Source organism: Cololabis saira, chromosome 22, assembly GCF_033807715.1.
Source record: "Cololabis saira isolate AMF1-May2022 chromosome 22, fColSai1.1, whole genome shotgun sequence".
NCBI lineage: Eukaryota > Metazoa > Chordata > Actinopteri > Beloniformes > Belonidae > Cololabis > Cololabis saira.
In genome coordinates, this window is record NC_084608.1 from 3,267,611 (window position 1) to 3,290,415 (window position 22,805).

At 51.2% G+C, this 22,805-nt stretch overlaps 1 protein-coding gene across 6 annotated transcripts in view; it reads left to right on the forward strand.

Annotated features, from left to right (window-relative positions):
• The window catches only part of LOC133423495 (histone-lysine N-methyltransferase 2C-like), a 128,253-nt gene that overhangs the window by 19,683 nt on the left and 85,765 nt on the right, over positions 1-22,805 (forward strand). For all 6 annotated transcript variants that reach the window (XM_061713682.1, XM_061713683.1, XM_061713686.1 and 3 more), the window contains exons 4-15: positions 2,376-3,291; positions 8,326-8,505; positions 8,633-8,655; positions 8,736-8,825; positions 8,908-9,017; positions 10,009-10,159; positions 10,257-10,428; positions 11,323-11,437; positions 11,585-11,748; positions 12,089-18,234; positions 18,313-18,501; positions 21,626-22,479. In XM_061713682.1, the coding sequence (XP_061569666.1) occupies positions 2,376-3,291; positions 8,326-8,505; positions 8,633-8,655; positions 8,736-8,825; positions 8,908-9,017; positions 10,009-10,159; positions 10,257-10,428; positions 11,323-11,437; positions 11,585-11,748; positions 12,089-18,234; positions 18,313-18,501; positions 21,626-22,479 (9,110 nt within the window). The remainder of the gene's footprint in view (positions 1-2,375; positions 3,292-8,325; positions 8,506-8,632; positions 8,656-8,735; positions 8,826-8,907; positions 9,018-10,008; positions 10,160-10,256; positions 10,429-11,322; positions 11,438-11,584; positions 11,749-12,088; positions 18,235-18,312; positions 18,502-21,625; positions 22,480-22,805) is intronic.

Sequence of the window (22,805 nt, forward strand, 5' to 3'; positions counted from 1 at the left end):
CAAGGAAAAACTCCCCTTTAGGAGGGAAGAAACCTTGAGCAGGACCAGGCTCATAAGGGGGGACCCTCCTGCCGAAGGCCAGAACGGGGGAGTCAGGGATAGTTACACTCTGACGGCTGAACGCTAAACCTTCTGCTGAATTTTTAATTCAATTTCAATTCAATTTTATTTATAATACAACAGATGTTGTCTCTAGACACTTTCCAGAGACCCAGAACATGAACCCCCAAGCAATTATTACATAAACAATGGCAGCTAAAACTCTTCTAGTGGGAGAAAAACCTTAAGCCAAACAGTGGCAAGAAAAACTCCCTTTTAGGAGGAAGAAACCTGGACCAGGACCAGGCTCAATTTTTACCAGTACATCTTTTTTTTGGAAAAGTAGTTACGGCTGTGCAGCTCCTACCGGGGCACTACCGGGTCAGCTACTAAGCAGGCATTTGAACCCTCATTTTTGTACCGCCTTTAACGGTACCACACCCTTTGTGAAATAAAAGGTAACAGCTTCTGTTACCTCTTTCCATCGCTTGCTTGACATGTCAAATGCCTTTGTGTTGTCTGTTTTGGTCTCAGGCTAGCTGCTGCTTGTGGCGTCGCCAGGCCCCTCGCTGTTAGCATATTGCTTGGGGTGTGCTTCCTCTTCAGGGGACCAAACAGATTCGTCGTGTTACCACCCAACGTGCGAATGGTTTCTGTGCAAAATTTGCAAATTATATTTGCTTGAGAACGATCGCTTGCAGAAAATCCAAACTAGGGCTGTTCGATTAAACGATTTTAAATCGTAATCGCGATTATGTAATTAGAACGATGTTAAAACGTGAAACTCGTAAAATCGATTTTTCACTTTTTTTTTTTTTTTAACCTTGTCTGCACACATATTAATGATTGATACCATATTAATGATTGATGGAAATACCTCTCAATACGTGCGACAAGTGCCCCATCGGAGAGGCTCTTTAGTGTAGGAGGGGGCGTTGTAACATGCCACCGGGCATCCCTCAAGCCAGATGCGCTAGACCGGGTCGTGTTCCTTGCAAAAAACTTGCAAATGTGAATAGCAAATGTAATGACTGACATTACACACCTCTACCTCCTTCATGGGTTGCATTATTATTTAGCATGCAAAGACCCAGTTTAGTTTAATTAGAAAATGTCTTGTTTTATTTAATTGGAAATATAACTTACTGTATGTTTGCAAGTGCTGATTTGCTGATTTTTTTTTTTTCAGAGATAAAACTTTATATTTTATTATATTTTTTAAAACTTTTTTTCAACTTATTTTACAGAGTTTTGCGCTTTATTCATTCATTTTTGGTTTAATAAGAGCAAAGTTTGCACTTAAAGCCCAATGGGGCAAATGTTCAATAAAAAAACTGCCTTTTCTCAATCCACAAAATAATCGTAATCGGATTTTGAGAGAAAAAAATCGAGATTTTATTTTTGGGCAAAATCGAACAGCCCTAATCCAAACCAATTCAGCAAACTGCAATTTGTAAGAACGTTTCCTAGACGATCCCACGATCTCTGCAGTTTGAAAGATCGTCTTCAGGTTGTAATCTCTCACAATCTAATATTATCATATCGCCCACCCCATTTAAAAGTAAAACTGCAGGTTTGGTTCTTGTTAAAGGAGCCGTCTGTAAGAAATGTCCAAAACTGGTACTGCAGTCACTTTCAAAATATTGTTGAGCGGCGTGTACCCTCCCCCTCCTCCCCCCGACCAGAGGTTGCCAGGTAGGCTGCAGAATGCAGCAGGAACGTAGGCTGCCATGGCTGCCATAATTAGAGCCGAGCTGGCAACCCGGATGCCGAAACATTACTGACTTTGTGATTGGGAGATAGGTGGAGGGTGGAGCTTCAGGCCAAAACAAAAAATGACAACATAAACATCAGTTGAGGGCTGCAACTCCTCTTTTTAAACTGGAATATCCTGGCTTGAGTGCTGTTGTCAGTGACATAAGTATTTGAAATGAACATGATTTTTAAATGTCTGTTGACATATCGGGGTCATTTTATGATTCGTTTTATTATTGCTCTTACATACAGCTCCTTTAAATGTGATTCTTGTCTGCTCAGATGTAAAGTTACCAAAGTACTTCCTGTTCTCAAAGTATGTATGAAAGACCACTTTTTCAATGATCTTACTTAAAAATGGGAGATTTGAAATCCTGTAGTTGTTCATTTGTGTCTAAGGACAAGTTCAATAGTGAAAAATACCTTTTTTCAAGTTCTACTTTCTTTAGAAGAAGAAATTAAATGTTTTGGTAGACAGAAATGTTTTTATGAGTCTGCTGGGGTTAAAATGAACTTTAAAACTGAACCTTACTTGGGGAGTTCCTTATAACCTGTTGTGTGTGTCGGTGTGTGCTCCACAGAAACAAAGGAGGTAAAATCGGCCAAGGAAGCAAAGGAGTTAAAATCGGCCAAGGAAGCAAAGGAGTTAAAATCGGCCAAGGAAGCAAAGGAGTTAAAATCGGCCAAGGAAGCAAAGGAGTTAAAATCGGCCAAGGAAGCAAAGGAGTTAAAATCGGCCAAGGACGCAAAGGAGTTAAAATCGGCCAAGGAAGCAAAGGAGGTAAAATCGGCTAAGGAGGTAAAATCGGCAAAGGAGGTAAAATCGGGCAAGGAAGCAAAGGAGATAAAAGAGGTCAAGGAAGCAAAGGAGGCGAAAGAAGTGAAGCAGGCGAAGGCACCAGGACGTCGGAGATCCACCTCCCGGAGGAAATCCAACACAAACGCTGACCCTGAACCTGACCCTGAACCTGACCCTGAACCTGACCCTGAACCTAACACAGAGTTCAGCAAGAACCGGCTCAGTCCACCACCTGAGCCAGGCCCCGACCCCACAGTCCCTCAGTCTAACTCGGAACCAGCTCCTGGTACTGAAGAGGAGGACAGAACCAGTCCTCCTCTTGTCCTTCCCCTCCCAGACCCCAGTCATGGGGTGGGCCCTCGACTTAGTCCGCTGTCCCCATCCCCAGACGTAATCCCGGTTTATCCTGACAGGCTACATCCTGAACCTGTAGAGGAGGACCACCCCAGGGTGAGCCACGGCCTCGCCGCCATGGAGGTTGACTTCAGTCCCAGCAGGGTTGCCATGGAGACAGATGGGGGTGGGGCCAGTCCCACGGAGCAGAGTCCTGCCTTGAGTCTTCGCTTCAGTCCTCCGGTATCCCCCTGCCTGCGCCTGGAGGACGATGATGAGGACTCTCTGTCCCCTCTGTTCCAGCGGTCCCTTTCCGAGGACTCGGGGGGATCGCCCACCCCCATCCCAGAACACGCCAAAAAACGGTGAGTGTGGGTGCGTGTGTTTGGGTTGGTTTGTGTAAGTGGGTGTATGCAGAGCCGTCTGGGAGATTTACGAGGCCCTGTGCAAAATGGCCGGGGGGGACAAAATTTTGGGGTTTTTCGGGTCGGATCAGGTGTCCATATGCGCAATTTTAATTCTCCAATTAGCAAAATACTGGATACAAACGCATACACACGTTTCATTATGAAGCATTGCATTGACAAGACATGACAAGTCAAGATATTTTTTATAGTAATGCCTGTTTATTACAACAATGTTCACACACAAATAATCTTACATGAATAAAAAAAACAAAAAACAAAAAAAACTTCCCATTGCGCGAGCCCCTTGCGGCGGCCCTGGGTGTATGCATGTTTGTATGTGGGCGGGTGAGTGCGTATGTGTGTGTGGGTGGGTTAGACGAGGACCTCTTAGACGTAGACGAGGGACTGTTGGACGTAGACGAGGGTCTGTTGGACGTAGACGAGGGTCTGTTGGACGTAGACGAGGGTCTGTTGGACGTAGACGAGGGTCTGTTGGACGTAGACGAAGACCTCTTAGACGTAGACGAGGACCTCTTAGACGTAGACGAGGGACTGTTGGACGTAGACGAGGGACTGTTGGACGTAGACGAGGGTCTGTTGGACGTAGACGAGGGTCTGTTGGACGTAGACAAAGACCTCTTAGACGTAGACGAGGACCTCTTAGACGTAGACGAGGGTCTGTTGGACGTAGACGAGGGACTGTTGGACGTAGACGAGGGACTGTTGGACGTAGACGAGGGACTGTTGGACGTAGACGAGGGTCTGTTGGACGTAGACGAGGGTCTGTTGGACGTAGACGAGGGTCTGTTGGACGTAGACGAAGACCTCTTAGACTTAGATGAGGACCTCTTAGACGTAGACGAGGGTCTGTTGGACGTAGACGAGGGACTGTTGGACGTAGACGAGGGTCTGTTGGACGTAGACGAGGGACTGTTGGACGTAGACGAGGGACTGTTGGACGTAGACGAGGGACTGTTGGACGTAGACGAGGGTCTGTTGGACGTAGACGAGGGTCTGTTGGACGTAGACAAGGGTCTGTTGGACGTAGACGAGGGTCTGTTGGACGTAGACGAGGGTCTGTTGGACGTAGACGAGGACCTCTTGGACGTAGACGAGGACCTCTTGGACGTAGACGAGGACCTCTTGGACGTAGACGAGGACCTCTTGGACGTAGACGAGGGACTGTTAGACGTAGACGAAGACCTCTTAGACGTAGACGAGGACCTCTTAGACGTAGACGAGGGACTGTTGGACGTAGACGAGGGACTGTTGGACGTAGACGAGGGACTGTTGGACGTAGACGAGGGACTGTTGGATGTAGACGAGGGTCTGTTGGACGTAGACGAGGGACTGTTGGATGTAGACGAGGGTCTGTTGGACGTAGACAAAGACCTCTTAGACGTAGACGAGGACCTCTTAGACGTAGACGAGGGTCTGTTGGACGTAGACGAAGACCTCTTAGACGTAGACGAGGACCTCTTAGACGTAGACGAGGGTCTGTTGGACGTAGACGAGGGACTGTTGGACGTAGACGAGGGACTGTTGGACGTAGACGAGGGACTGTTGGACGTAGACGAGGGACTGTTGGACGTAGACGAGGGTCTGTTGGACGTAGACGAGGGCCTGTTGGACGTAGACGAGGGCCTGTTGGACGTAGACGAGGGCCTGTTGGACGTAGACGAGGGCCTGTTGGACGTAGACGAGGGCCTGTTGGACGTAGACGAGGGTCTGTTGGACGTAGACGAGGACCTCTTGGACGTAGACGAGGACCTCTTGGACGTAGACGAGGACCTCTTGGACGTAGACGAGGACCTCTTGGACGTAGACGAGGGACTGTTAGACGTAGACGAAGACCTCTTAGACGTAGACGAGGACCTCTTAGACGTAGACGAGGGTCTGTTGGACGTAGACGAGGGTCTGTTGGACGTAGACGAGGGTCTGTTGGACGTAGATGAGGGTCTGTTGGACGTAGACGAAGACCTCTTGGACGTAGACGAGGGTCAGTTGGACGTAGACGAGGACCTCTTGGACGTAGACGAGGACCTCTTAGACGTAGACGAGGGTCTGTTGGACGTAGACGAGGGTCAGTTGGACGTAGACGAGGACCTCTTGGACGTAGACGAGGACCTCTTAGACGTAGACGAGGGTCTGTTGGACGTAGACGAGGGTCTGTTGGACGTAGACGAGGGTCTGTTGGACGTAGACGAGGGACTGTTGGACGTAGACGAAGACCTCTTAGACGTAGACGAGGACCTCTTAGACGTAGACGAGGGTCTGTTGGACGTAGACGAGGGTCTGTTGGACGTAGATGAGGGTCTGTTGGACGTAGACGAAGACCTCTTGGACGTAGACGAGGGTCAGTTGGACGTAGACGAGGACCTCTTGGACGTAGACGAGGACCTCTTGGACGTAGACGAGGGTCTGTTGGACGTAGACGAGGGTCTGTTGGACGTAGACGAGGGTCTGTTGGACGTAGACGAGGGTCTGTTGGACGTAGACGAGGGTCTGTTGGACGTAGACGAGGGTCAGTTGGACGTAGACGAGGACCTCTTAGACCTAGACGAGGACCTCTTGGACGTAGACGAGGACCTCTTGGACGTAGACGAGGGTCTGTTGGACGTAGACGAAGACCTCTTAGACGTAGACGAGGACCTCTTAGACGTAGACGAGGGTCTGTTGGACGTAGACGAGGGTCTGTTGGACGTCCTTCAATCTAGCATCAGAGGGAGTTGTTTCCTCCCCACACAACGACAGGAAGCAGCTTCTGGTGACACTGGAGTCTGGGATGATGTGATGGTGGTGTCAGAGTCTGGGATGATGTGATGGTGGTGTCAGAGTCTGGGATGATGTGATGGTGGTGTCAGAGTGTGGGATGATGTGATGGTGGTGTCAGAGTGTGGGATGATGTGATGGTGGTGTCAGAGTGTGTGATGATGTGATGGTGGTGTCAGAGTGTGGGATGATGTGATGGTGGTGTCAGAGTCTGTGATGATGTGATGGTGGTGTCAAAGTGTGTGATGATGTGATGGTGGTGTCAGAGTGTGTGATGATGTGATGGTGGTGTCAGAGTCTGTGATGATGTGATGGTGGTGTCAGAGTCTGTGATGATGTGATGGTGGTGTCAGAGTCTGTGATGATGTGATGGTGGTGTCAGAGTCTGTGATGATGTGATGGTGGTGTCAGAGTGTGGGATGATGTGATGGTGGTGTCAGAGTGTGTGATGATGTGATGGTGGTGTCAGAGTGTGGGATGATGTGATGGTGGTGTCAGAGTGTGTGATGATGTGATGGTGGTGTCAAAGTGTGTGATGATGTGATGGTGGTGTCAGAGTGTGTGGGGGGAACGTGGTCATCAGGTTGGATGCAGCAGCTGTTTAAACTGGATGCTGGGGGCAGGGTTGTGGTGACACCAGAGGTTATGTCAGAGAGCGGAGGCCGGCCGAGGAGTTATGGTGACATCAGATGCTGGGTTGGAAGTTATGGGTGTCATGTTCCAAAGGTAGAGCCAGGATATCATCTGACCCGTCTAATCCCAGACGGAGCAGTTCAAGGGCCAATCCCAATACACCCCCTACTTTCTACCACTAGCCCTCCCTCACTACCACTACCCCTAAAAATTAAACCACAAATTTTAGGGCCCTTGTAATCTTCCCTAAGCCCAGTCCCAATACTCCCACTACCCCTACTTTTCAGCACCACCCCTAAATTTTGCTTGCTACGTCACTGCGTGGTTTACGTTCGGGTACTAAGCGACTGCGTAGTTACGTTTGCACATACGTCACACCATATCAGGAAGCCCAGAGCTAAAAGCTGTTTTAATTTCAGCTGTAGCGCTGTTAATATGCCACTTTATTAAGTTTTAATATTTTTTCAGGCGTAAAAGTAACCGTTAAGATCCCCAACCTGGGCTCAGTTTATCCAAATAACGCCTGTTAAGAAATTTGATCTGATGTTTTCCCTGGCCCGGGGGCAGCATCAGCAGCTCACGTACAGACGTGATCGCCGGGTCGACCTGCGCCGTCGTCCCGGGGAGAAACCTGCAGCTCTGTGGAGAATTACCGCTGGCTGAAATTAATCATTTAGGAAGATAAATGTTGGTTTAATAGATGAAATCTAACAGTTGTAGCTACGCCTGTTAAGAAATTTGCTCAGAAAATTTTGGGATGAGAACTCGGGAGCTGATTTATGGTTCTGCGTTAAATCGACGCAGAGCCTAGGGCGTAGGGTATGGCGCGCGTCGCTGCGTAACCTACGCCGTAGGCTCTGCGTTGGTGTAACGCGGAACTATAAATCAGCCTTTATTCTGGCGAGGTTTGAAAAAGACTTCGCAACAGTCTACTGTGATACTACTAGTGATTATGTACATTCACTGAGTGAATATTATGAAAGTAAAATATATATTTCTCGCTAGAAATGTAATCAAAACGCATTTTTATGCAGAAACTAACTCAAAATATTGATTTTATTCACTAAAAAATAAGAAACGTCCGCCATGTTTTTGATTCAGTCCGCAAATGACGACGAAAAGCATTCTGGGAAATTTCTCTAGCCCTCGGTCAGCTACTGAGCATCTGAAAACCCTCGCTCTGTAGGGCTAGATTGATGCCCCTTAGCCCTCGTTTAAGCCACTACCACTAGGTGAAAAGAGGAATTGGTACACCACTACCCTCACGGGAACGCGCAAAATTTAGGGGTAGTGCTGAAAAGTAGGGGTACTGGGTGTATTGGGACTGGGCCCAACACTGATCCTCAACATGAATGTGGTTCTGGACTGGAAAACAGTTCTTGCAAGGTACTGGCTGGACAAGAACCAGGTTCAAGCTGAAACTAAACAGATGGAGTATTCCCTCCGTGTGAGTGGAAGTACCAGTGACTTATCTGCTACCATAGTTACTGTGTGAATAAGAGCAGGCGGTGCGTTTTACCTGGACAGGTGGGTCTGCAGCTGCTGAGCTCACACACAAACAAACAGATGTGGTCTGTTGCCCTGCAGGCTCAAACAGTGTGCCTTCTGTTACCGCGGTGATGAGCCTCCTCTGGGCCAGGGCCGCCTGCTGGTGTTCGGCCCGACGCCGGGCTACATACCGCTCCACATCCTCAACCGCCGCGCCTCTTCCGACCGGGACAACGACTGCCATGACCACTGTTACCGTGGCAACCAGGCCCCATCTACGTGAGTGTTTTCTGTTCACAGTTGTATACAGGATCTCAGAAGAAGAAGCAAAATGTGGTCACACACTTTCATCATTGTGATGGATTACTCAGATGATCTGTGTGTGTGTGTGTGTGTCTGTGTGTAGGTGCAGCAGTCCAGATCAATGTGGTGAGTACTCTTCACTCTGCAGATATACAATACCTGGATGACCTGGAGTGTTGACCTATGCGTGTATGCCACTGTTTCAGAGGACGAGTCTTCCTCAGAGTTCATGAAGCAGCTCGGACTTATCGGCCTCCCACATGACATCAGCGTCCAATCACTGTTTGACCCCACAGGTAACGCCTCCCTCTCCTCCTCACCTTCTGTTGATCTTGAGCACCTTATCCCGACTGTATGTGTGTGTGTGTGTGTGTGTAGGTCAGTGCTGCGCTCACCTGCAGTGTGCCACCTGGTCAGAGGGTGTGCGTCGCGGCGAGGGCCAGTCATTGCTCTTCGTGGACAAAGCCATCGACTCAGGAAGCACTCAGGTGGGTTTGTACGGCGCGCTCACTTTAATTCTGAGGAAGATTATGCTCTTCACCGTTGCCAGCTTGAGGTGTCAGGTGCGCTGCTCAGACGGTGTTACTGCCCACTGCCCCAACTGGATCCACCCCCCACCCATGCATCCTCCCTGTTGTTACGTCTATTGAGCCCTCATAAAAGAGGAGGGTGCACCTGACAGATTTGGACGTAGACTTGTCGGGGAAGGGTGGTCACAGTTAGTATCTCGGCCTGGACTAAGACGAGGTGGGCCGTCTCTCGAAGACGGATCCAGCAGGGCAACGTCTAAAGCCCTTCAGTCCTGGATTGTTAGTGTTAACTTTCATCTTGAAGTATTTTTTTTTTCTTTATTCCAGCTGTGGTGTGATGTTCTGATCCTGCTGGTTTACAGTCTTGGTCACACTCCCACTTACTTATTTACACAGTTTTTATTTGAAGGAGACAGGGAGGTCTGAGTGGTACGTGCAGCTGTGCTCAGTTCCATGTTGGTTGAGACGAATCAAGAAAATGTGTCAGGAACAAGCATGGATTCATAGGTCAGAACATTTCCTTGCGTATGCACTTTTCCAGTTTTGGTATCTTCATCTTTTGGTATTACAACTGTGCACATCTGGGTACATGAGGCCCCGCTCCATCATTCCTAGCTGTGGCAACCGGGACTGCTGCCTTGAACTCTTGTCCTTTAGTGTAAAAACTTGGTTCCCTGTGGGACGCTAAGCTAAAAGCAAGGAGGGCGTGCTGAGAGGTGGGGGCTGGACTGAAATCTCACTTTGAAGACCTTGATGTGGAGTGTTTCTGGGCAAAGATGAGCTGATTGCTAAAGTGATGCAGATGCAGTCTTGTGTTTTTTGGAGCAGTGAGAAGATGCATAACAGTCTTCATCTTGGGATCAAATCTGATCAGCTGACCTGTCAGTCACGAGTCACAGCATCCCCAAGTACTTTCCTCTAAGCCCCACCCTCTCTCCCACCCTTCCAGGTGTGCGCATTCTGCCGGCAACTCGGTGCATCGCTGCGTTGCCAGGAGATGGGCTGTGGGCGGAGCTACCACTTTCCATGTGCAGCTGCTGCTGGAGCTCACCAGGACTGGAACCAGAGACACACACTGTGCACAAGACACACACACACAGGTAGCACACACAAATGCACACATGCAGGTATGTGCTACTAGGAGCAGTGATGGGTGGTGTGTGTTGATTGGAGTGGTTGGGTTCCCTGTCCCTGCAGGATCCTTGCAGTGCGTGTCATGCTCTGGCAGCGCCGAGCCCGGCGGCCTGCTGATGTGCTGCTGCTGCGGTAACTGTTACCACGGCAGCTGCCTGGACCCCTCTCTGACGCCCTCCCCTCTGTGTCGGGCCGGATGGCAATGTCCTCAGTGTCGAGTGTGTCGCAGCTGCAGGTAACACACACACTTTACAATTTTAATTTGTAACCGGCTCAAATATGAGATTTCATTGGCCCTAAGTGCCCCCAGACCCGGTCTGGTTTACTTTAGGTTCCCGGAACCCAAAGCCCCCAAGTTCCAAAATTAGGGAAAGTCTACCACTCCCTGACACCCTCGACCTCCGCCCGTAGGGAAGCCGAGTTGTCCAGCACGTCTGCCGACTCTACTGTCAATTCAGTAGGTAGTGAGGAGACTTCCGCGCAATTTTTTTTTGGCCGTTCCTTTCCTCAAAACTCACCCGAAAGAACAGCGAGGTGTTTTCTGTAGCCACCAAGTTCGCCAGACCCCAACCAGTGAGGGGATTCTCAGTCCTCTTCTCGACCTTCCTTGATGGGGGAGTACGAGGTTTTCCTGAGAGCCCAAACTCTTGGTGGCAAAAATTGTTGTTCGTTCAATAAAGTGTTCAAAAAAGAATGTCTTGACTAGTCAGCTGTCTTTCTTGAGTTTTAATAAAAGCATTCATGAATGGAGTAACACAGTACAGTTGAGCCCTGTATATAGTCTTATATCTTATAGTTCAGCAGGCTGGGAACAAAAGACAAAATATATGTCACCCTAACAACCATGCCTGGCTCCACCACCTGATAGTGAGAAATTCCACAGGCACTGTGTCAAAGGAGCTTGACCTCGGCAGCATAGGAATGTTCACTTGAAAACAGGATTTGTGCATTAGTCAGTCTTTAAGCATACTATGTTATACCAAAATTTCCCATTACAAATCCTATGTGATGAAGAGGTCTGGGTGCAGATGCAAAGGCTGGGTGAAGGTTAGCAGGGAGGATAAGTGGTTGGGTGGAATGTATCATCCTGTTTCACTCTTTACCGTGTGTGTGTGTGTGTGTGTACCAGGTCACAAGAGGACAAGGGTGTTCTGCTTGTGTGTCAGCGTTGCGATAAAACTTACCACACACATTGCCTCACGCCACCTCTGGATCACACACCGGGCACTCGCTGGACCTGCAAGGTGAGAACACACATACACACACACACACACACACACACACACACACACACACACACACACACACACACACACACACACACACACACACACACACACTTGCCCACACACAGGTGTTTGTGCTGACCTCAGCAACCCTCTGTGTTTCAGAACTGCAGAGTCTGTCGTCGCTGCGGTGTAACGTCATCAGGCCAGTGGGCCAATCACCCGTTTCTGTGCGAGTCATGTGACCCTGCCCTGCCCTGCCCTCTCTGCGACCACACCCCCAACCTCTACACACCACAGGAGTATCTCACCTGTACCTGCTGCTATAGGTACACGAACATACCATGTTTTGTGTTTCCTGTAGTAGATTCATATTAAAAGCTCTGCACTGTAGAGAGCAAGTGTGTTTTATGCTGGTGCACTAAGAACCTGTCTAAAAAAAAAAAAAGAATCAAACCATTTACTATATTAGCAATTATTTCAGTTTTCAGACCTGATAATAAACATTTGAGATTTTAAGAAAGTAGAATGATTGTCAAATGATGGAGATTATTACCAAACTGCAATTTCTTAAGAGTCTGTGTTGGTTATATGTCCGTTTTTCTTTCCATTCATAATTCAGGACATATAAATGAAAATCTTAACACGTATATGTTTTGTGTGTTGCAGGTGTGTCCACGTAGAGTGCTTGGGCCAGGCTGGGGAGGGCAGGGCGGGGTCGGAGGGTTACATCTGCTCCACCTGCAGTCTTCAGACGGTGGAGTTAATTTCACACAGTCCCACTGCAGTCCAGCCCATAATTCATACCCCAGCCCTGCCCACTGTCATTTCACATCCACAAATTCCTTTTTGCACTGAGGCTCCACCCACCAGTCCTACTGGGGACAGTCCGGTCCAGATCCTGTGCTCAGAAGCTCCTCAGAGTCCATCCAAGGCCATTTGTGTACAGGCACAGTATAATCTTAGATCATCTCAACCGGCTTCCATGGAGATCCAACACACTCCACCTCTTACAGATTTGCAACAAGGGCCTTCACAATCTCCATCAGAACACCAACAAGGTTCTCCACCATCTCCCAATAAACACCAACAAGAATCTATACTGTCTTCTACCAGCCTTCTAAAAGGTTCTCCACTATCATCTTTAGATCAAAAACAAGGTCTAATATCTATCAATGTTTTTCAAGCAAGTTCTGCTCCATCCTCCAAACACATTTATGGGGGTCTTGAAGGAAACCCAACAGATCTTCAAAGTCCTGCACTGTCTCCCACAGAAGTCCCAACAAGCCCATATCATGAAGAGCACCATCAAAGATCTATGCCATCCACTGAAGGTGTCAATAAAATTCCATCATCTCCCACAAGTCTCAGAGGTCTTACACCAATTTCTGGGGAGATCCATCAGAGTCCTACACCACCTGCTGAAGGGGTCTACAAAAGTCCTGTACCATCTCCCACAAATCTCCAACAAGGTCCTGAATCATCTTCTGAAGAGTTCTGTCGAACCCCAGCACCATCTCCTGAAGAGAGCCATCAAAATCATGAACAGTCATCCACTAACAGTCATCAAAGTCCAGAAGTAGCTGCTGGGGCGATCCATCAAAGTATGTGTCTGTCTGCTGAGGGCATACATCAAAGTCCAGCTCCATCTGCAGAAAGGATCCATCAAAGCCCGGGACCATCTTCTGAGGTCAGTCAGAGTCCTGCACCATCATGCATAAATGTTCAACAAGGTCCTGAACCATCTCTTCAGGAGATTCATAAAAGTCCAGCAGCATCAATGCCTGAACCGATCCATCAAAGTCCCGCTCCATCTCCAGAGAAGATCCATCAAAGTCCCGCCCCATCTCCAGAGGAGGTCCATCAAAGTCCTGTCCCATCTCCAGAGAAGATCCATCAAAGTCCCTCTCCAGAGGAGGTCCATCAAAGTCCTGTCCCATCTCCAGAGGAGGTCCATCAAAGTCCTGTCCCATCTTCAGAGAAGATCCATCAAAGTCCCTCTCCAGAGGAGGTCCATCAAAGTCCTGTCCCATCTCCAGAGAAGATCCATCAAAGTCCCGCCCCATCTCCAGAGGAGGTCCATCAAATTCCTGTCCCATCTCCAGAGAAGATCCATCAAAGTCCCTCTCCAGAGGAGGTCCATCAAAGTCCTGTCCCATCTCCAGAGAAGATCCATCAAAGTCCCTCTCCATCTCCAGAGGAGGTCCATCAAAGTCCTGTCCCATCTCCAGAGAAGATCCATCAAAGTCCTGTCCCATCTCCAGAGAAGATCCATCAAAGTCCCTCTCCAGAGGAGGTCCATCAAAGTCCCTCTCCATCTCCAGAGGAGGTCCATCAAAGTCCCTCTCCATCTCCAGAGGAGGTCCATCAAATTCCTGTCCCATCTCCAGAGGAGATCCATCAAAGTCCCGCTCCATCTCCAGAGGAGGTCCATCAAAGTCCTTCTCCATCTCCAGAGGAGGTCCATCAAAGTCCCTCTCCCTCTCCAGAGGAGGTCCATCAAAGTCCTGCTCGATCTCCAGAAGAGGTCCATCAAAGTCCCTCTCCCTCTCCAGAGAAGATCCATCAAAGTCCCGCTCGATCTCCAGAAGAGGTCCATCAAAGTCCTGCTCGATCTCCAGAGGAGGTCCATCAAAGTCCGGCATCATCTCCAGAGGAGGTCCATCAAAGTCCGGCACCATCTCCAGAGAAGATCCATCAAAGTCCCGCTCGATCTCCAGAAGAGGTCCATCAAAGTCCGGCACCATCTCCAGAGGAGGTCCATCAAAGTCCGGCACCATCTCCAGAGGAGGTCCATCAAAGTCCGGCACCATTTCCAGAGGAGGTCCATCAAAGTCCTGCTCCCTCTCCAGAGGAGGTCCATCAAAGTCCCGCCCCATCTCCAGAGAAGATCCATCAAAGTCCCGCCCCATCTCCAGAGAAGATCCATCAAAGTCCCTCTCCATCTCCAGAGGAGGTCCATCAAAGTCCGGCACCATCTCCCACAGATCTCCAACAAGATTCTGCACCAGCTTCTGAAGAGATCCAAAACGGTCCTTTGAAATCTATAAAAGAGTTCCATCACAGTCCTGCGTTATCTCCCCAAGAGATTCCTAAAAGTATCGTCTTTTCTCAGTCTGAACCAGCAGGGAATGAGGAATGTTCTACCCAGACCCACCCTGCACCTTCAGAATATCCGGGTAATGATTCACTCACTCGCACAGAACCAAAAGAGTGTAGAACAAGCTCCTCATCCCTCAGCCATGATCACGCAGAGTTGCAGGACGGTCCATCCTCACCTCAGTCTGACTTTACAAAGCATCAGGGCCAGCAGAGCCCATCTCCTCACAGTCCGGTAAGGTGCCATCATAGCCCCACAAAGTTTCATCCTGGTCCCACACAGCTTCAGATAAGTCCAAGAAAATCACCTCTTCCTTTAGAGCTGGACCAAACTCCTACTCACTGGACGTCCACACAGGCTCTTGAAGGTCCTCCTACTAGCCCAACGCTGAATTTCACGGATCAGCAGTATCCTCTACAGGTTAATTTAGTGGTGGATGTAGCACCACCTCCACAGAGCCCTCCAACACAGAATCAGACCCAGACAGGGCTCAGTCTGACTAGGACTTGCCAAGAACCTTCAGACCGTCAGCACAGACCTTCACCACACAGTCCTTCACAGGATGACAAACATCAACTTAAAAGATCACATAGTCCTACAAGCACTAACATCTCACAGTGGGAGGACAGTCCTTCTCAAGGTCAACCTGGTCCTGTACCAGATAGTCCTCCACAGCTTAGCACATCACCTGCCCAGTGTCCCACAAAAAGAGCAGAATCCACACTGAACCAGGAGAACGCTGAATCATGCCCTTCACAGGACATGCCTACACTCAAACATGACATTCCCCCTGACTACTCCAGGTACACTGGGAGAGTAACGCCACACATGGAACAGAAGTCCAGATCAGCTCCATGTAGCCCATCTCCGCCTCCTGGTAGACCAAGAGCATGCAGTTTATCACAGCTGGGTACTTCAGCACACTCCCAGTCTGCAAAGGATGTCGGGCTTCTTGATGGCAGCCTGGTTCCCTCTGAGGTGGCTCTGCAGCCCGCCCCCACTACAGAACTGTGTCTTAGTCCTGATGGCCAAACACTGGAACAGAGCCCTGCCCCTCTGAGCTCCAGCTCTAACCTGTCCCTGTCTACAGCACCACCTGCAGAAGGTAGCTCTGAGCACCTCTGCCCCCCACACAGCCCCGCCCTCCAGACACCAGAAAGCCTTGATCTCATCAGCACCTCACTGGAACACGGTAGCCTGACTTCCTCACTTTGTGTGCAGGACATGGAGGGAACTCCTTCCCCTGTTATTCCAGTTTACCAGTGTCCTGGTGACAGCCCGTCACTTTGCCTGGGGGATATTAAAGCAGCCAGTGGTAGTCCCACACCAACTAATCCAATGCAAAGGAGCCTGGCGAGCAGTCCTATTAGCACTTGTGATAGCCTCAGGGAGACCAGTCCTGCCCACTTCAGCCCTGCTCCTGGTGAAACTGACCCCCCAATACAATCAGCTGGTCCTTCATCGGCTAATTCATCTACACAACCACTTAGCCCCACAACAGCATCTGAGAGACACGGCACAGAGCTGGCCCCACCCGCCCACACCATCTCATGTCAGGATTTAGAAACTTGTTCCAGCCACCCTGTTAGCCCAGTCCTCAGCATCCCTGAGGAAACTGAACAGAGAACCACTCCCTCTGTTTGTAGTCCCACTCACGTTCAGAGTTCCTGCAGTCCTTCACAAGCAAGCCCTCTGCCAATCCCCTCCAGTCCTCAACACTGTCCTCAGACTGATCCTGGTCTAGCTGATTCCTCTGTTAGCCACAGTACGAGAAGCAACCCCTCAGACCATGATGTCCAGGGGAGAATCTGCTCTGAAAGTGTAAATCTTAGCATACTACAGTCTAGTCCTGCTGGTCAAGCTAGTCCTGTTCAGATGGTGCTCTCAGGCCCAGAGCAAGTCCAGACACCCTTATCCCCCAGCCCAGCAGAGAGCTACTATGTACCCGTCAAATGTGCTAGCCCTCCTCACAGTCTTGAAATACAACACAACCCCCATCATTCCACTTGCAACACTGGAACCAGTCTTGGCCTTACTGGAGCACAACCAAGTCCCATTTCTGCTCCAGAGACGGGCCTGGTGGCTAGCCCCCCACAACAAAGCCTGTTTCAGCCCAGTGGACTTCAGCTGGATACTAGTGACATTGAGCCTGCCGCACATGATCTGCAGATGAGCCCAATACCTGTTGGCTCCACACCTGATGACTCATCTGCTGCTATCTCTAGCCCTGCAGGTCCCGAGCTGGACTTGCCTCTCAGACCCTCACATGAACGACCAGGTTCCCCTGCTCCTACTGCTCAGACTCCTCAGAACCACAACAGCCAAGTCCATAACAGTCCCACTAAGGGGAACACTGAAATGCCTATCACTTCCCTCGCTAGTGAAGCACTTGCCGATCTCTCAGACTCCACCCCTTCATCCCTGGGTGCCCCTAAAACAGTCTCCACTTCTGTGCTACAGGTTCAAGACAGCTCTGTGCAGAGTAGTCCAGGTGCCAGTCCTCTTTGTGGCCTTGTCAGTTCAGCAAGTTCTGGATCTTCTGGTTCTGCACAGCCAGATCTTAGTTCTGGGCATGGTCTTGATTCTGGACCTTCTACCTCCTTTGAGTCAGAACCCTGTCCTGGACCTGCAAGCCCTGTTGAGTTAGAGCCTAGTCCTGGACCTGCAAGCCCTGTTGAGTTAGAGCCTAGTCCTGGACCTGCAAGCCCTGTTGAGTTAGAGCCTAGTCCTGGACCTGCGAGCCCTGTTGAGTTAGAGCCTAGTCCTGGACCTGCGAGCCCTGTTGAGTTAGAGCCTAGTCCGCGACCTGCGAGCCCTGTTGAGTTAGAGCCTAGTCCGCGACCTGCAAGCCCTGTTGAGTTAGAGCCTAGTCCGCGACCTGCAAGCCCTGTTGAGTTGCTGCCTAGTGCGCGACCTGCAAGCCCTGTTGAGTTAGAGCCTAGTCCACGACCTGCAAGCCCTGTTGAGTTAGAGCCTAGTCCGCGACCTGCAAGCCCTGTTGAGTTAGAGCCTAGTCCGCGACCTGCAAGCCCTGTTGAGTTGCTGCCTAGTCCGCGACCTGCAAGCCCTGTTGAGTTAGAGCCTAGTCCACGACCTGCAAGCCCTGTTGAGTTGCTGCCTAGTCCGCGACCTGCAAGCCCTGTTGAGTTAGAGCCTAGTCCGCGACCTGCAAGCCCTGTTGAGTTAAAGCCCAGTCCTGGACCTGCAAGCCCTGTTGAGTTAAAGCCCAGTCCTGGACCTGCAAGCCCTGTTGAGTTCGAGCCCAGTCCTAGACCTGCAAGCCCTGTTGAGTTGCTGCCTAGTCCGCGACCTGCAAGCCCTGTTGAGTTGCAGCCCAGTCCTAGACCTGCAAGCCCTGTTGAGTTAGAGCCTAGTCCGCGACCTGCAAGCCCTGTTGAGTTAGAGCCCAGTCCTGGACCTGCAAGCCCTGTTGAGTTAGAGCGTAGTATTGGAAATGCTAGCCATGTGGAGGCAGGGCCCAGTCCTGATTGTGGTCTTGGTCCCAGACCTTCTAGCTCTGTGCAGCCACAGCCTAGTACGGGTCTTGATCCTGATGGCCCTGTCCATGCCTCCTTTGGGCAGTCTGAAATTGGTCCTGATCCTGGTTCTCCTAGTCCTCTGCAGTGTTTTTCTGGTTCTGGTCTTGTTGGCCCCCAACAGCACACTGAAACAGAAGTGGAGCCTCTGGGTTCTGTGGAGCCTCTGGAGCCTGTGGGTGAGTATCGGGGAGAGTGCACTGCAGACTGTTGCCGTATTCTTAGTTCCAGAGGTCAGACTTCTCTTGTTCATGTAGAAGAGCAGAGGAAAACTCAAGAGAAGCCGGAAGAGGAGAGAGAAGCTTCAGATGAGGAAGAGGAAGAGTTTCATCTGACTCAAGAGAGTCCAGAAGCAGACGGGAAGCTAATGAAGAAGTCTGAGAGGGTAGAAGGAGCCAGTGAGGAGGAGAAGAATCAGCTCAGAACTGTTCCAGTCTGTTCTCCAGGTAAGAGGACCTGACTCTTACTTTAGTGTTTCCCTAGCAACACAACAGCTTGATCCAGCATCCACATTTCATGACTCTTCAGCCCACTGGAACCTTCTTATTGCCATTTAGGTGTCCAACTTATTTCCTCATGTGATGGGTTTATGAATAAATGATGACAAAGTGGGACAAAGGTAACGTCATCAGAGATTATATTTATGTATTTAGACCCATGATGATCAGATGCCCCTCCTTGAACCGCCACCTTACTGTGGTGGAGGGGTTTTTGTTGCCAGAGTGATCCTAGGAGCTATGTTGTCTGGGGTCTCCCATGGCAAACAGGTCCTAGGTGACGGGCCAGACTAAGAGCGGTTCACAAGCATATCATGGAGGAGGAAAAATCGAGGGCCGTCGCGTCGCCCGGATCGGCGTCACCGGGGCCCCTCCCTGGAGCCGGGGTTGGGGCTTGAAGGCGAGCGCCTGGTGGCCCGGTCTTTGCCCGTGGGACCCGGCCGGGCTTAGCCTTAAACTGCGACGTGGGCCCGCCTTCCCGTAGGCCCACCACCCGCAGGAAGGTCCATGATAGGCCGGTGCCATGTGATCTGGGTAGCAGTCGTGGCAGGGCCTCGACGACCCAATCCCTGGACCAAAACCCTTGCAGTGGGGACATGGAATGTCACCTCGCTGGGGGGGAAGGAGCCGGAGCTTGTGCGTGAGGTTGAGAGGTACCGGCTAGAGATAGTCGGGCTCACCTCCACACATAGCTTGGGCTCTGTTACCAGCTCCTTGAAAGGGGCTGGACCCTCCATTACTCTGGAGTTGCCCAGGGTGAGAGGCGACGGGCTGGTGTGGACTTGTTTATAGCCCCCCGGCTCAGTTGCCATGTGTTGGAGTCCACCCCGGTGAACGAGAGGGTCGCTTCCCTGTGCCTTAGGGTCGGGAAAAGGTCTCACACTGTTGTTTGTGCCTACGGGCCAAACAGCAGTGCGGAGTACCTGGCCTTCTTGGAGTCCCTGGGAGGGGTACTTGATGGTGCTCCAACTGGGGACTCCATTGTTCTACTGGGGGACTTCAACGTTCACGTGGGCAATGACAGTGATACCTGGAGAGGCGTGATTGGGAGGAACGGCCTCCCCGATCTGAACCCGAGCAGTGTTTTGTTGTTGGACTTCTGTGCTAGTCACAGTTTGTCCATAACGAACACCATGTTCAAGCATAAGGGTGTCCATCAGTGCACGTGGCACCAGGACACCCTAGGCCGGAGGTCAATGATCGACTTTGTTGTCGTTTCATCTGACCTTCGGCCGTATGTCTTGGACACTCGAGTGAAGAGAGGGGCTGAGCTGTCAGCTGGTCACCACCTGGTGGTGAGTTGGATGCGCTGGCGGAGGAGGAGGTTGGACAGACCGGGCAGACCCAAACGGATTGTGAGGGTCTGTTGGGAACGTCTGGCTGAGCCCTCTGTCTGGAGTCCTCTGAAGCCGGAGGACATTGAGTCCGAGTGGACCATGTTCTCTGCCTCCATTGTCGACGCGGCGGCTCGAAGTTGTGGACGCAAGGTCTCCGGTGCCTGTCGTGGTGGCAATCCTAGAACCCGCTGGTGGACACCGGAAGTACAGGATGCCGTGGGCTATGTTAGCCTGTGGGACTCCTGACGCAGTAGATGGGTACCAGCAGGCCAAGCAAGCCACAGCTCGGGCAGTCCGTCCGGAAGGAATACTTCGAGGATCTCCTCAACCCGACTGACATGCCTTCCACTGAGGAAGCAGAGGGTGAGGACTCTGGGGCGTGCTCATCCATCACCCAAGCCGAGGTCACTGAGGTGGTTCATAAGCTCCTCAGTGGCACCGGGGGTGGATGAGATTCGCCCTGGGTACCTCAAGTCTCTGGATGTCGTAGGAGGGACTGGAGAGTGTGTTCCAACTATAGGAGGGTCACACTTCTCCCCGGGAAAGTCTACGCCGGGGTACTGGAGAGGAGATTACGGCCGATAGTTGAACCTCTGATTCAGGAGGAACAATGCGGTTTTCGTCCCGGTCGTGGAACACTGGACCAACTCTACACACTCTGCAGGGTGCTCGAGGGTTCATGGGAATGGAGAAGGCATTTGACCGTGTCCCTCGTGCCATGCTGTGGGGGGTGCTCAGTGAGTATGGAGTCCGGGAACCTCTATTAAGGGCTGTCCGGTCTCTGTATGATCGGAGCAGGAGTTTGGTTCGCATTGCCGGCAGTAGATCAGACTTGTTCCCGGTGCATGTTGGACTCCGGCAGGGCTGCCCTTTGTCACCGGTCCTGTTAATTTTTTTGGACAGGATTTCTAGGCGCAGCCAGGGGCCGGAGGGGATCCGGTTTGGGAACCTCAGGATTTCATCTCTGCTTTTTGCAGATGATGTGGTCCTGTTGGCTTCATCGGACCGGGACCTTCAGCATGAGCTGGGGCGGTTTGAGGCCGAGTGCGACGTGGCAGGGATGAGAATCAGCACCTCCAAAACCGAGGCCATGGTTCTCCATCGGGAAAGGGTGGCGTGCCTTCTCCGGGTGGGTGGAGAAGTCCTGCCTCAGGTGGAGGAGTTCAAGTATCTCGGGATCTTGTTCACGAGTGAGGGAACGATGGAGCAGGAGATTGACGGATCGGTGCAGCGTCTGCAGTTATGCGGTCGGTGTACCGGACCGTCGTGGTGGAGAAGGAGCTCAGTCGAAAGGCGAAGCTCTCGATTTACCGGTCAATCTACGCACCCACCCTCACCTATGGTCATGAACTTTGGGTAGTGACCGAAAGGACGAGATCGCGGATACAAGTGGCCGAGATGAGTTTCCTCCGCAGGGTGGCTGGACGCTCCCTTAGAGATGAGTTTCCTCCGCAGGGTGGCTGGACGCTCCCTTAGAGTTGAGTTTCCTCCGCAGGGTGGCTGGACGCTCCCTTAGAGATAGGGTGAGGAGTTCGGTCACCCGGGAGGAGCTCGGAGTTGAGCCGCTACTCCTTCACATTGAGAGGATTGGACTGGGTTGGGCCTCGTGTCCTGTCGGTTAGTCCGCTGGGGCGTCTTGGTACCGGTTTGTGGGACAATGACGTCCTCTATTTCGACGTGACCCCTTGATTGGACCTTAGCTCCAGTTAAACTGCTTGCTCTTTGTGTCTCTGCAGGAGTCCAGCTGATGGAGCATCAACAGTCTCCGGCTGTGGGCTCCCCCTCTCCCCCAACTCCTCTCTCCCCCCATCTTTCCATGCCACAGTCTGCCTTACCCATTCATCAGGCCTCCTCCTCACCCAGCGCCCACCTCCTTCCTACACCGCAGTTGCCTCCTTCATCTCCAGCCTGCTTTCTGGAGGCCTCACCCTCCTCTCCTCACAGGGATGCCTTACCGCCCTCCTCCCCTCAGAGCCTGCCTCCTTCCACAGAGGAACACCCCCAGGACGGCAAAACCCCCAATGATGGAGAAGGAGAGATGGCGAAAAAAGAGGAGGTCCGGCTTTTGAGTCACCATAGCCAATCACAGAGCCTGTTTGAACCTGTCACCGCAGTGACGGATCCCGCCAAAGATGAACACCAGTCACACACTGCGCCTTCGAAGAAAGACGAGGGGAAACTGGAGGAACTGCTGACTGCCTTGGACGCCTCAGCCGCTTGTCTTGATGTTGCTAAGCAACGGCCAGTAGGTGATGAGCCGGAGGAGAGCCCTCTGAGCCCTGATCTGGACCCTGATCTGGACCCCTCTTTAGATGTGGAGGTGATGGCGCTGATGTCCTCCTCTGCTGCCCGATCACTCCTCCATCTGTCGTCCACCAGCCCACCTCTCTCCTCTCGCAGGGGGGAGAGTCGCAGCCTCCGACCCCCCCCATGCTCCGCCAGACCTTCAGACGACCTCTCCATCCGTCTCAGGCAGTCCCCGTTCTCCACCGAGGCCTCCCCTGAGACTTCCCCGGCTAGACCTCCTGTTACGCCCCCTCCTCTCACCCCACCCTCGCCCCCGTCCAGAGAGTCTCCACCTCTGTCCAAGGTAACGCTAATTCAAAACAACTGAGCTGTCTGCTGGTTTCTCCCATAGACATCTATACGTAGACGCCCCATCGAGCGCTGAGTCGTACGTCAACGTCGCCGCCATATTGGATGTTCAAGACTGCGCTGTAAACTGATACAAGTAAATGGACTTACTTTCACAAAGCGCCTTTCTACAAAGAAATGTACGTTTTACGTCTCTTTTATTCATTCACACACGCACTAATATACTTGAGAAACATTAAGGCACCAAATATAATATATTTAATTTTCTCAGGTGGCAAAAATAAGAACTTTATTGATCCCACATAGGAGTAATTCATGTTA